The sequence below is a fragment of the Phyllobates terribilis genome, unplaced genomic scaffold (genome assembly GCF_046119375.1).
Source record: "Phyllobates terribilis strain yellow unplaced genomic scaffold, ASM4611937v1 Scaffold_3__8_contigs__length_932513732, whole genome shotgun sequence".
Classification (NCBI taxonomy): domain Eukaryota; kingdom Metazoa; phylum Chordata; class Amphibia; order Anura; family Dendrobatidae; genus Phyllobates; species Phyllobates terribilis.
Window position 1 is genome coordinate 268,554,046 of NW_027362763.1, and position 14,509 is coordinate 268,568,554.

The 14,509-nt window shown below is 41.4% G+C and overlaps 1 protein-coding gene across 1 annotated transcript in view; it reads left to right on the forward strand.

The window, feature by feature from the left end:
- Positions 1-14,509, forward strand: part of SMC4 (structural maintenance of chromosomes 4) — a 74,434-nt gene that overhangs the window by 41,665 nt on the left and 18,260 nt on the right. The window contains exons 11-19 of the mRNA XM_073674805.1: positions 3,349-3,582; positions 4,827-5,012; positions 7,673-7,834; positions 7,944-8,169; positions 8,356-8,435; positions 8,519-8,671; positions 9,361-9,487; positions 11,820-12,009; positions 13,019-13,163. Of these exons, the coding sequence (XP_073530906.1) occupies positions 3,349-3,582; positions 4,827-5,012; positions 7,673-7,834; positions 7,944-8,169; positions 8,356-8,435; positions 8,519-8,671; positions 9,361-9,487; positions 11,820-12,009; positions 13,019-13,163 (1,503 nt within the window). The remainder of the gene's footprint in view (positions 1-3,348; positions 3,583-4,826; positions 5,013-7,672; positions 7,835-7,943; positions 8,170-8,355; positions 8,436-8,518; positions 8,672-9,360; positions 9,488-11,819; positions 12,010-13,018; positions 13,164-14,509) is intronic.

Genomic DNA, 14,509 nt, shown 5'->3' on the forward strand with positions numbered 1-14,509 from the left:
GAGCAGTGTATGTCTATGGGCATGTAGTAGAGCTGTGTGTGTATAACACACACTGCAGAGACACTAACAATAGATTACCTCCCTATCCTACCCTAGTGCATTAGTTAGTGATAATGACCTTTCCACTTTACAGCGCCAGGGAAGTTTTAATTAATAAGAAACATGTTTTTCCTATTTTCTACGTCTAAACCTAGGGGTCTTATGGTAAGGTGCGTCTTCTAGTCCGAAAAATACAGTAAATGATATAGGAAGTGAGGAAAGGAATTTAGAAAGAGTAGAAATATTTAGGCCATGTGACCACAGGAGAGAAAATGATCTTGTACAGAAAAAAGTGCACACTTTTTTAGTTGTATTTTGTGTTGTCAGTGGAGGTAATATGAGATACGTGATATGCTTACCACAGATAAAGCTCTGCTTATTGTTTTTTTTTGTTTGTTGTTTTTTTTAATTACTTGGTCGTGAGGAATTTGGTTGTGGTGAATTGAGGCATCTCTAGATATACTAGTATCCTTCAGATTATTTCTTAAAATGGTATTCCATTTTTATGATTTAATTTTTTCGTAAAATAGACTAAAACTTTTCTGATAGCCTGTATATAACATTTTGATTTTATATATTAATGACAAGACATCATCTAGAGACAGACTGCCTTATAACTATACAGGGAAGGAATAGTTTTAATAAACACAATAAAATCCTCATTACTTTGTTGTTCGTCATAGTTGTACCATGGAAGTGTTCTGTGGTGATCTGCTAAATGTCATGTGGACCAGTTGCTAATGAATGCCAGTGGTCACATGATGTGTATTGTCGCACATGACTGATGCCATGTTTAGTCTTACTCCATTAGCTCGCACAGAATTGATCCATGGGCTGTAGCGTTCTACTGTACACATGGGTTAATTGTACCTTCAAAAGAAAGTTGTGACTAGAATTTCAGATGTTTGCCCACCCCATGCATCACTGGTACTGATTGTGTTGACTTAACCCATTAAATGCTGTTTTAAAGGGTGACAGCCGGATTTGTCTTCAAAATGGCGGTCGTCTCTCTTGTTGGCCACAGGCACAACTGCCACCCTTTCTCTTGACATGGCTCGGTTGCAGCGGCAGCCAAGAGCCTTCTGAATGCCCCCATTTTTGCCATGTGAGATCTCGCATGAAGACTAATCTGTGACTGGGCTTCTTACAGGTTCCTCTATTTGCATTGCATAGGCAAGCAAGAGATTGTTCAAGTCCCTTAAGGGGCTAAAAAACAAAAAAAAAAAAAAGTGAGGTGGATAGATCTATATTTATCTATGTAAATTAAAAAAAAAAGTTTACAGCTCCTTCATCCCAAATGTAATTAGCAAAATGTGATATTACATGGTAAAATTAATATGCACATTAGAGATCCGATAATCTTTCTGATTTAGTAAGAGGGCTGATGACGTAGAGAAAAGTTCCTGTATCGCCACGTCATGTCGCTGAAGCCTCTGAATGGAGATAGATGACAGGTTCGGACTGTGATCTTTCTTCCTGATAATCTGATATGCCATCACTTAAAATTTGTCTGAGGTTTAAGCCCCCGTCTCACATAGCGAGATCGCTGCTGTGTCACGGTTTTGGTGACGCAACAGCGACCTCACCAGCGATGTCGCTATGTGTGACACTTTGCAGCGATCAGGCCCCTGCTGTGAGGTCACTGATCGCTGCAGAATGTCTTGGACCATTTTTTGGTCGTTGCCCTCCCGCTGGTCAGCACACATCGCTGTGTGTGACCAGCGGGAGCAGCGATCAGGCTGGTAACCATGATAAACATCGGGTTACTAGGGGCACACGCGCACCTAGTAACCCGTTGTTTATCATGGTTACCAGCCTGCTAAAGTGAGCGGTAACCTCCCGCTCACTGTAGCAGAGTGGTAACCATGGTAAACAACGGGTTACTAGGTGCGCTTGTGCCCCTAGTAACCCGATGTTTACCATGGTTACCAGCCTGCTCCTGCTTCAGCCGGCTGGTAACCAGGAGCAGGACATCGTGGAAAGATTCTTTCCACGATGTCGCTGCTCCCCTGATCGTTGGTGAGCCTGCCTGTTTGACAACTCACCAGCGACCACATAGCGACGCAGCAACGATCCCGGACAGGTCATATCGTTGTCGGGATCGTTGCAGCGTCGCTAAGTGTGACGGGGCCTTTAGACTATCACAACCTTCACAATCCTTTAGGTAAGCACGGTTATCTCCAGCAGCAGTCCCACAAACAATAAGTAGCACGCATACAGTATGTGAGCATTACTCCTTTGAAAGAGGGCACTTCTAAGCCCAAGGGCTTGTTCACTTGCTGTGTTTTTGCCGTGCCCTTTTCAGAGGGTAAAAAAATGCTGTTGACAATCTCAGCAAAGGGAATGAGATTTCTGAAATGTCAGGCACATACTGCTTATATTTTCCTTGTGGATTTGAACCATCAAAGCATTTTTTCAAATTGGTAGCATGTCAGTTCTTTCAGTGTTTTACAGTATTTTTCACCTACTCAAATAAATGGGAAAAAAACACTTTAAAATGTGTCAAAAAAGTTGCATAAGTTATGCAGCATTTTTACTACCAACACTTTTTGGTGCAGAAAATTCTGCAGCAAATATTCAACATGTGCACATATCCTTATGCTTGGGAGTCTCAGCAGTGCTTAAGTGATGACTTGTTAAGATGCCAATAACTTTTTTTTATTTTAAAGAAGTTGCCCAGTACTTTTTTCAATTGCCCCAATGTATTTAGCATGTGCCCATAAGTGTTTTTGTAATTGCCTTTAGTTGTATGTATTGCCTGTGAGTGGCGCTATAGCTGGCCGCTCACACGCATCACGTGACCCCGGCTGCAGCCGGCTCTGACATCCGCTGATATCTCAAGTTACGGCTGCAGCCGGGGGTGAGTGATGGGCTGTGGGTGTCACACCCGGCATCCACCGCGCGCTTTCCCTCTCCTCATTCATTGGGAAAGCGCGCGGTGGATGCTAGGTGTGACGCGCAGGGCAACCCCGCCCACAACCCAGCATCCACCGCGGGGACCGCGTTACTGATGTCGCGCCTCATTTGATGTGACAGCGGAAGAAAAAGCCGGCTGCTGCTGGGCGGTCACGTGATGCCTGTGAGCGGCCAGCGACAGCGCCACTCACAGGCAATACATACAACTAAAGATAATTGCAAAAACACTTATGGGCACATGCTAAATACATTGGGGCAATTGAAAATACTGGACACCTTTTTTTTAATGTTCTTCAATGTCTACTTCTCAAGTGGATTTAGATTGGGGTCGTTCTTTGTGCTACATGACCACTTTGTTTTAATGTTTTTTTAATCTACAATGTTGCCATATAGGTAAAAGAGAGAGAACTGATGGAGCTGAACAAGAATGTGAACGAAACCCGTTCAAAGATGGATGTTGCACAGTCTGAGTTGGATATTTATTTGAGCCATCATAATACAGCATTGTCCCAGCTTAACAAGGCAAAGGAGGCATTAAATATTGCTTCATCCACACTGAAAGAAAGAAAAACCGCAATCAAAGATTTGGACACAAAGCTGCCCAAATCAGAGGAAGAACTTACAAAGGTATGTTTGGAAGCAACAATAAACCTACTGGAAAGTTCCAAGAAATTGAAAGGGAGCCTGTCACCAGGTTTGACCGATAAAAGATACGGCCACCACCTTTCATCCGTCATACACAGCATTCTACAATGCTGTATATAAGCCCCCGATCCGACCTACAGGATTAGCGAAAGAGCTTTTATTGTGTTCACCTGGGGGGCGGGGCGGTCCGAGGGGTGTCACTCGTCTTAGTCCTGCGTCTCCCTTCTTTCAATGCTGTCCTCCTTCTTGCTTCATGTGGATGATGCGTCCATACGTCATCCACACAGTCTCCCCTGCATTGCACTCCTGGGCAGGTGTACTTCTCTGCCCTGACGAGGGCAGAGCAAAGTACTGCGGTGCGCAGGCGGCTGGAAAGATCAAAGAGCCTTTGGGCATGCCCTGCCTAGTCAGGGCAGAGAAGTACTCTTGAGCAGGAGCGCGATACTGGGCAGACTATGTGGATGACGTAGAGATGCGTCATCCACACGAAGCTAGAAGGAGGACTGCATCGAAAGAAGGGAGGTGCCGGACCAAGATGAGTGACACCCCTCGGACGGGACCGCCTCCAGGTGAGCATAATAAAAGCTCTTTTGCTTGCTTTGCAGGTTTGATTGCGGGCTTATATACAGCATTATAGAATGTTGTATATGAGGGCTGAAAGGTGGTGGCCTTTTCTCATAACTGTCAGACCTGGTGACCGGTTCCCTTTTAAGTTTTCTATTTGAGTGACCTTGTGATTTATTTCTATAGCGCTAACATATTCCGCAGCACTTAACAATTTTATTACAGATTAACACCCAACTCGAATACCAAAAGAAGTAAGGGCCTTGTTCACAAGCTTACAATCCTATAATAATGGCAGCTACAAAATAATGAAAATTGACACCTTTTATCTTTGTTTTGTTTTCTTTCTACTTTTTACTGTAATTTTACAACTTTCAGCAATAATAAACTCAGATCTTTCACTCTTTCTCCCCCTCTTCTCCTCCTACCTTTTGTCTTTTTCCCCCTCTTCCCTACCTGTCTTTCTTATTTTCTCTCTTCTGCTCCCTCTTTCAGGTTACTTCTTTAGCCAGTGTCTGTATGGAATGCACAATTGCTCTTTTTTAGCATTGCCCACTTGATGGTAAAATCCTATCCTTGCAACCTCCAAAAAACCATTTCCTATTTCAGTCCAAGTAGTGAGACTTGAATATTTATTATGCCTCCTAAATGTATAATTACAGAAAGAGAGTGAGCTTGAATCACTTGTACAAGAAGAATTGGCTATAAAAAATGAAGTCAAAGTCATACGTCAAAAAGTGGAAGAAGCCAGAAGTTCTTTGTCTGCAAATCGTAGTAGAGGAAAAGTTCTGGATGCTCTGATTCAGCAGAAGAAATTGGGAAAAATCCCAGGCATCTATGGGAGATTGGTATGTTTCTATTGTTTGTGGTGTCTCATGAAATAAGTAATTGTGTAACTTTATTTGGCTGAATAAGTTTACTATGATCCCTTTAAATGACTTCCCTACTAATCTAGATGTAATAAACCTAAATTGGGGCCCTATAGTAAATGGCACTTCAATCAGTATTATTAACCTACAAGGATTCGGAAGCTTCAACCATTATAATAAACATAATCAATCTTTATTAATTCACATTTAAAAATATATAAAAAGGGAAAGCAGGCAGAATTAAACATCAACCACAGGTGGTACCAATCTCGTATAGGGAGCACTTCCTACTTGTCAAAGGATAATTTGTTCAGCAATACATATCAATCTATACTGTAGAGCTCCAAGGACAATAAAGTGCAAACGTGTTACATAGTGATATATTGCACATCCATAATGGTATCCCACATTATAAAGTGCTTAGTGCAATCCAAGAAGTGTATATATGCATATATATATTTATTACTTACTCCTTGGATTACACTTTATAATGTGGGATACTATTATGGATGTGCAATACCTCACTATGTAACACGTTTGCACTTTATTGTCCTTGGAGCGCTACACTCAATTCCAAAGTGCTGACTGAAGATCCATTAATATGCAAAATACATCATATAATTACTATGTAGCAGAGTGCAGAAATAATAGGTAAAGTGCACCAAGATGTCCACAATGCAGCATTGTAGTAGAGACATATATGGGATACAGAGTAAGGATAGTGCAAGGAAAATCCATTAACACAGATAGTATACAATATGAGTGGTATGTATCAAAGTGCAGGATATGCACTCTGCTATATAGTAATTATGATACATTTTGCATATTGGATCTCCAGTCAGCACTTTGGAATTTGGCACTTGCCTCTGATGATTGTCCTCATCCTGCATGTTACTGGTTGTGTGTATATATCTTTGATTGCACTAGGCACTTTTTATAATGTGGGATACTATTATGGATGGTGTGATTGATAATTTGTTCAACGATACTTATCCTTTGACATGTAGGAAGTGCTCCCGTATATGAGATTGGTACCGCCTGTGGTTGGTGTCTAATTGTGCTTGTTTTCCCTTTTTTATATATTTTAAAGTTTGAATTAATAAAGATTATGTTGATTTATAATGGCTGAAGCTTCCGAATCCTTAGGTTAATAATCTAGATGTAATGTAGGCCTTTCAGTCTGTCGTCGTTGTTCCCTGTGGTAAGTGCTCAAACAAACAATTTAAAGAGCCTCTGTCAGCTCTCCTAACTTGACTGTTCTAGTGGATACATGTATTCACGTGAAATAATTTAAAAGTATCTTTTTCTATAACTCTTGCGTCCTCTCCCTATTATTCCTACTGGACACTTATGAATAAATTGACAGCTGGGTGTTACCATCCCGTATCTAAGGGGTGTGTCCCCACAGTCCGCACTGATTGCACAGTGTTAGTATATAGGTACATACTCTCAACTAGTGGTGCTGCATTGTCAATTTATTCAGATCAGCAATAGAGGAATGGCACAACCATTATAAGAAAAGACTCTCCAGATTCATTGATTAAAGGGGTACTCTGGAGAAATAAAACAATTTGTATGGTACCTGTCCTAATAAACTATAAAAAATGAGATGCACAGTGCAGTTCTATTATCTTTACAACACTTGTAATTCCGTGTGACAGGAGCTGCTCCTCACTGCTCCCTTCTCACGTCTGGGACCGTACATCAAAAACTTACCTGCTTAAAGCTATGTGCCCACGATGCAGAAATGAAGCAGAACATTTCTGCATCTCCCTGGCAGAAAAAACGCATGCAGATTGTGCATGCGTTTTTCCTGCAGAATACATGCTGATTCACATACGTTAACGCATGTGTTTCCGCATGCGGACTGACAAGCACTTTCCAGGCGATAGCATCACTTGGAAAGTGCTTGACAACTAGGTCACACTGTAGAAATCCATGCAAACGGCATGGATTTATATAGTGTGACCGTAAAAATAAAAAAATAAAGCTATATACTTACCTCCGATGCCGCGGCGTGTGCTACAGCGCTGGTCCTGGCTTCTTCCTGGTTGCCGGGCTCTCGCGAGACAGCCTGTGGTCACATGACCGCGACGTCATCTCAGGTCCTGGAAGATGAGCGCTGCCGGCAAGCAGAGAGAAGCCGCCGGACAGGTGAATATAAACTTTATTTATTATTTTTTTTATTTTTTTTTTTACAGGTACAATGGTACCCAGGTCTGGATGAGTCTTCTCTCCTCCAGAACTGGGTACCATACGCATATAATCCGTGAGTACAAATGTACAGACATGGATTATATGCGTCTCAATGGCGGCAATTCCGCTGCGCTTCCGCAAAATTAATGAACATGCTGCGGATTTATGAGCGCTGCAGAAAAGCCGCGGAAAAATCCGCAGCATGTGCATTGACATTGCGGAATGCCATTGGGGACCATGGGGTTCGGATTACCAAGCGTTTTTGATGCGTTTCCGCTGTGGAAATTCCGCAGCAGAAACGCATGAAAAATGCATCGTGGGCACGCAGCCTAATCCAACTTTTTATAAGATTGCGTTTTACTTTTTTTGTTGATGCCCATGTTACTGTAACTTACAAATGTCTGCTGTGTTCTTCTTTCAACTAATTAATAATTTTCCACTAGGGTGACCTTGGAGCAATTGATGAAAAATATGATATTGCCATTTCGTCCTCATGCGGAGCCCTTGATAATATTGTTGTGGATACTATTGATACTGCACAAAAGTGTGTTAATTTCCTAAAGAGACAAAATGTTGGCGTAGCAACATTCATCGGCTTAGACAAGGTAGTGTTGATTCTAACCTGCAAAAAAAAGGAAGAAAGATTCCATTTACTTCTACATTTTAAAGCCTGCCTGCGCCAAACAATTTTTATTTTTTTTTATGTTTTTTTAGATGAAGGTTTGGGAAAAAGGAATAAATGCTATTCAGACTCCGGAGAACATTCCTCGCTTGTTTGATATGGTGAAAGTTAAAGACGATCACATAAGACCAGCCTTCTACTTTGCTTTAAGGGATACACTTGTTGCAGATAATTTGGATCAGGCAACCAAAGTAGCCTTTCAGAAAGACAAGAGATGGAGAGTCGTGACTTTACAAGGCCAGATTATAGAGCAGTCAGGTAATTTTGTCGGTTTTCTACTAATTTTTCGAAGTCTAAATAGTTGATTGAATCCTTGTGATTTCTGAGGAAGCCTGTAGTTTTATTCTTACATATTTAAAGTTTAAAAATATGATCTTAAGAAACCTTGGAATCTTTTAAAAGCATGGCTTAAAATTAAATTGGTTTTATGGCTGTATTTCCCAGGTACAATGACTGGTGGTGGTGGCAAGGTGATGAAAGGCAGAATGGGAAATTCTGTTGTTGTTGAATTTTCAGAGGAACAGGTTAGAATTTGCCATCCAAATTTTCATATTGCTTAATGTTTAGTTATTAAAACACATTTACATTAGAAAAAATGTGTGTTTAGTTTCAAAAGATGGAGGCTAAACTTAAGTCTGACACTGAAAAAGCTACTGCTATACAAGATCGCAAGGTACATCTTGAGGAAGAGCTGGCTAAACTGCGGCCATCAACCAGAGAGATGAGAAATACATTTCAGAAGTACACTTCCAATCTGCAGGTAAATATGGAAAATGAGGCAGCATGTTGGTTTGATGGTAATAGTTAATGCATTTAAATCTCCCCAAGGCATATTGTTTGCTCTCCCTGTAATTGCATGGGTACCTTGTGTGTTGGATTTCTATGAAATTGTGCCAATTGTTTTATGCCTATGAGCATGTGTGTAAATTTGTTGAATATTTTGTTTTGCCATTATATTAGCCATTAAGAGGCTTGGCTGCTACTCTCGAAAACCCCTTCTCAATCCCTATGTTCCCCACAACTCCAACCCCCTCATCCCAGTTAAGGTAATACCTATGCTATCCTCCATTGGCAGTCCTGTAGTGTCAGCACTGACTCCCGGGACTCGTGCGGTATTCTTATGTCATTCGTTCCCTGCAGCCAGTCCGTGCTGGCCTTACTTTACTTTTTCCTCCATCAGACAATCGGAGGAAGTGAGAGCAGCTACAGCTTTCACTTCCTCCGGATGTCAATTACATCAGTAGGAGGAGAGGGTGAATCCAGCGCTGATTGATCAGAGGGATCAAGTGACATAATGTCATGCTCTCCCCGGGAGAGCCGGCACCAGATGTGATTATAGGTGTTATTTTATTGGGTGGAAACATGGAGATCACAAAGGGGTTGTGTCAGTAGTGGTGGACAACCCCCTTTTAAAATCTACAATATGTGACGACATTGCTACCTTTTCAGAGTCTTTCTGAACAAGAAGTACACCTGAAAGCACAAGTTAAAGAGTTTGAGGTCAATGTAACCACGACTGCACCTGACAAAAAGCAGCAGAGTCAAATGGAAAAAGCATTGGAAACCTTTCAAAGAGGTATTTATGTGGCCATAGGTGTGCTAGCATATGCTTGGTCAAGAATCTTTGTAATTCAATGTGGTTTGAGTCTGATCTAGAAGTTAACGTATATATGTATGTGTGCTGAAATGTGTATGTAAATGCAGGAGACAAAATATAAAGTGAACCTGTTAACTGAAAAAAAAAAAAAAAAAACACTATCTACTTGTAGATGTATCGTATTTTTCAGACTATAAGACGCACCTTTTTCCACCAAAATTTTGCGTCTTGTAGTCCGAATGTACACTCGTTACTGTGGATCTGGGGGGGGGGGAGCGCGGCAGAGGAGTGGGGCACAGAAGGCAGGAGCCAGCGGCTGCAGCTCTTGCGTGTGCCCACTGTTAAAAGAAAATAAATATTCAGCGCTCCGCATGGGGAGCACTGAATATTCATTCTCCTTAATAGCGCACACAGTGTCAGCCAAGCCGCTGGTTTCCTGCAGCGGCTTGGCGGTCACATGAGCCCACTGTTAAAGCGCATGAATATTCCCTACTCCCATGGGCATGGGGAGTAGTGAATATTCATGCACTTTAACAGCGGGAACACATGACTGCCGAGTCATTGCAGGAAGCCGGCGGCTGGGCTGATACTGCGCTCTCTTAAGGAGAGTGAATAATCACTGCTCGCCATGTCCATAGTCCCGGCGTACAGAGCAATGACTATTCTGGCAGCTGATCTCGGTGTCTGAGGGCGCATGGCAGTGATGTCATGCTTGGCTCACACACAGATCAGCTGCTGGTAGCAAAACAGGACGCAGCGCTGGAGCAGAAGGAAGGAAGGTGAGTAGAATCCTTTTTATTTTTTGTGTGGATGAGGGTGCCAAGCATACCAGGACGGGCATGAGAGTGCCATGCATACCAGGATGGAGGCCACATATACCAGGATGGGGGATATAGATACAGAATTGGGGGACATTACCCCTATAAGGGTATGTGCACACGATCCGGACAGGTAGTGGTTTGGACACAGCATACTTTGTGCTGCGTCCAAAGCGCTATGAACGCAGGTGAATCCTCATGTGTTCCTTGAACCATGCGGATTCACTGTATTCAATACATTGTAGTGAGCTAATTTCTCTTGCAGAGACTAGCAACTCTGAAAGAGAAATTCACATTCTGTGGTCTGGAAAGACGAGCCGCATGTCAGTGTCCGCGGGTGATCTGCAGGTGCATGGAGACGCATAGTGGGCATGGGATTTCTACAAATCCCATCCACTATGCTGTAACATCTGGCCGCTGCAGGTTTGACGCTGCATAATCAGGCAGCATCAAACCCGCAGCGGCTCATGATTGTGTGCACATATCCTTGCAGTGTCAGCAGCAGACCCCCTCCCCCATAACAGGGCATCATGACCACATTTTTTGCTTTAAATTTTTTTTTCTATTTTCCTCCTCTAAAACCTAGGTGCGTCTTATAGTCCGAAAAATATTTTAGTTGTAATAGCATTTAAATCATGTCTGACTCTCCTACTCAAGTAGGGTATACAGGAGGGATTAAAGCTGTTAGTTACCGCTCACTATTCAGTGGCTGTAATCACTCCCCAGCACATTGACATCCTACTTCGAGATGTTTGTGTACAGCATGTGTGCAGAATGGACTATTAATCAATTTGCCAGAAAGTAATTACAGCGTGTTCACTGTGTGAGCGGTGACTGTTACAGCCCCCTGCACCTCCTCAATGACTGGAAACCAGTGGCTGCAGGAAGAATATAACCTTTTCTCCCTGTAGCTGCTGCTGTAGTAAGCTTGCCAGACATGATTTAAAGAGTAACTGTTTTAATTTTTATTTCATAGATCAATATTGCACCGCAAAATAAGCAACTTTGTAATGTCTTATCAGAGAAATTTGCTTCTGTTACTTGCAATTCATGGATGAAAGCTGTAGAATCTGTATTCGGTGAACACAGATGTTCACATTACTGAGATATAGGATAACAGCTGGTGCTAAAGGCAGACAGAAATTCTGCTGCAAGTTCTCCTGAAATGACCGTTACTGTTCTCCATAGAACTTTGAGAAACAAACGGCATCTCCTGTCTCAGTAATGAGAAAATCTGTATTCACTGAAGAACTTGTGAATTTGAGAATGAAAGATCAGTCCAGGAGGAGAAAGCAGCAGATTTCTCTGATAAGATATATTACAAAGTTTCTTAATTTCACCCATATATCATCAGGTACTGTGTTTCTGAAGGTGACAGGTTCCCTTTTAAGTAGAATTTTCACTTATTATAGTGATATTTGTGTATTACTTTGCATTCATTTTGTTGCTTGTTATACTCGTATCAGCCTGTGACTTATATTTTTAATTTAAAGAATTTGAGAATGCGGCTGGAAAGGCTGGGAAAGTAGAAACTGAAGTAAAGAGACTTCACAAACTTATAGTGGATATTAACAATCACAAGTTGAAAGCACAGCAAGATAAACTGGATAAGCTCAACAAGGAGATGGATGAATGTGTGTCCTCAAAAACAAAAGCTCAAGTGTCAATCAAGACTGCGGACAGGTAAATTGCAGTAGGAGTTTAGTAAGCTGCCGATGAATGTTTCTGATGTCTTTATATATTTTTCTTATTTTAAATTGTGCTTCTCTAAAAAAAAAAAAAAAAAAAAAGCCTCTACCTAGATTTTATAAATGCTTCCGGTTTGCTGTACATCATACATGTTAAACTCTGGCCCGTGGGTGGGTTTTTTTTTTTGGGCCCCCGACACCAGAACCACCATGCCTTTGTGGGGCCATAATTCTGAATGGAGGACTATGTCGGGCCCATTATACTGTATACTGGTTGGCCAGTGACTTTGTCCAAGTTTTTCATTTTGACCCTCTGTGTGTTTAGGTTTGACATCCCTGCTTTACATGAAGTATGTGAACAACATATTTTTTTATTATATAATGTTTGCCAAATTATCAGTACTTGTATTTTCAGGCAAAGATTGCCACAAGGATCTTGTTCAGTTGACTGTTAAATGAGTAGTTTGCATAGAGTATGCGAATCCTGATGCAAATCAAAATCCTTTCCCAAAGTTCAAGTCCCACAAGTAGAAGCAGTGATTGGGAGTTTCTTACTAGACATTGTTGAATCTTGTGAAATCCAAACAGAAATGTTGAAATATTTCCTTATCACACTCCTAATGAAAAATAAAAATCACAATTGTAATTGTACAATAAAGGTTATTATATAAATTAGAAATTGAAAGTGAATATACACCTTATTATACAATATTATTTCAGCTTCAACATTGTCATAATTAAAAAATTTTATAGATATTTGACATACAGCATCCATTTTTCTCATAGACATCAGAATCCTCCGCAGCATAGTGAAAGGAAATTTTTAAGAAATGAGTCCGTTCAGAATCTAAGACTTTTGAGGAAAAAAAAGAGCGTGCATAATCTGAATTTAGTATGTAAAGGTTCTTTTTTTTTGTCTCCTTTGAAAAATTTAGGCTAATAGCTGATAATTCTGTACATTAGCTTTGAGTTGAGCAATTTTTTTTTCACCCCCTTCTACAAAGAAACCTCAAAAAAGCCGAGGAAACTGTTGTCCGTACTGAAAAGGAAATTGTTGACAATGACAAATCAATAGAGGAATTATCTGCCGAACTGAAAAATCTAGAGGAAAAGGCAACAACTGTCATGAATGAATGCAAAGAAACTGAGGTAGTCTTTTCCAATTTTATTTATTTCTAATACTGCTCTTCTCAGAAGTCTAGAGAGCAAATAAATAAAGAGCAACTATGTGGCGTTGTCCCTCTTTCCTCTCATTCTAATGTTGTATATTTTTTTAAAACTTAACTTAGGTCTAGTTCAGTGTTTGTATTTTTAATGCAATTTTTAAAATGGCTACAAGGAAAGATGATTTTTGGACTTACTGTTAAAAACCCTTTCTCGTGGACATCATTGGTTGGGACAGAGAAAACCAGGGGTGTGAACGCTGCTGACACTAAAAATTACAACCTTAAAAGTCAGCTCCTCAACAGGCTACACATGCCTACTGGCAATCAAGTTATTCTGTTAGTAGGAGAAGCAGAATGTGTATTAATGCACATGCCCAACGAGGCAACATGACCAAGATGGTGGGTGCAGTGTCCCCCAATAAAGGCTACGAAAATGGATTTTACGGCAAATTGAAAAATCCTTTTTTTTTTCTCAGATGCCTCATTGAGAGACACTGGAAACCATGGTCCATCCCAAAGCAGTCTTTTATGTATAGCAAATCCCTCAGGAGGTAACCCAAGTGACTACCACTTCCGGCACCTTTCTGCCCACACTAACATCCACGGAGGTGGTGTCATCCTTGTAGAATTTTGAGAAAGTATGAACGGAGGAATAAGTAGTAGCCTTACAAAGCTTCAAGGTCAATGCCTGGTGCTGAGAAGTCCATGGAGCTCCCACTGCCCAGGTGGAACGATCCTTGACCTCCCCCAGCAGAGTTTTGTTTGTTTTTGTTTTTTTTCGCTTTAGGCTTCCAAAGACGATGGGCAGAACAAGCTCTTCATTAAGGTGGAAGTAAGAAACCACATTGAAAAAAAGCAAAAGTTAACCAGACAAAATGCCCCCACACACCTACTTGTGACCCTCCCAGTGGACCTGGCACACACCCATTCTTTGCATTATGTACTTTATAAGCAAAAGTACCTTATGATAATGGCACATATAACAGCTTTGTTCACTATAGCCTCAATGAATATGATTTGGTATTAGAATTGTCGTAATTGGCACATTAACCTCTTTCTGACGCAGGGCGTAATAATACGTACCTGCTCCCTGGCACTTAATGCCCAGGTACGTATTATTACGCCCTGGCAATTGTGCCCGCACTGAGGCTGTGCGGGCACAATCACTGCCAGGCGTCAGCTGATTTTGATAGCTGACACCTGGTACTATGTGCCAGGAGCGGTCCCGCACCGCTCTCTGCACATTAACCCCTTAAATGCTGCGATCAAAGTCGATCGCAGCATTTCCAAGACAGGCAGAGGTCAGAGCGCCCCTCTTACCTTGGATCG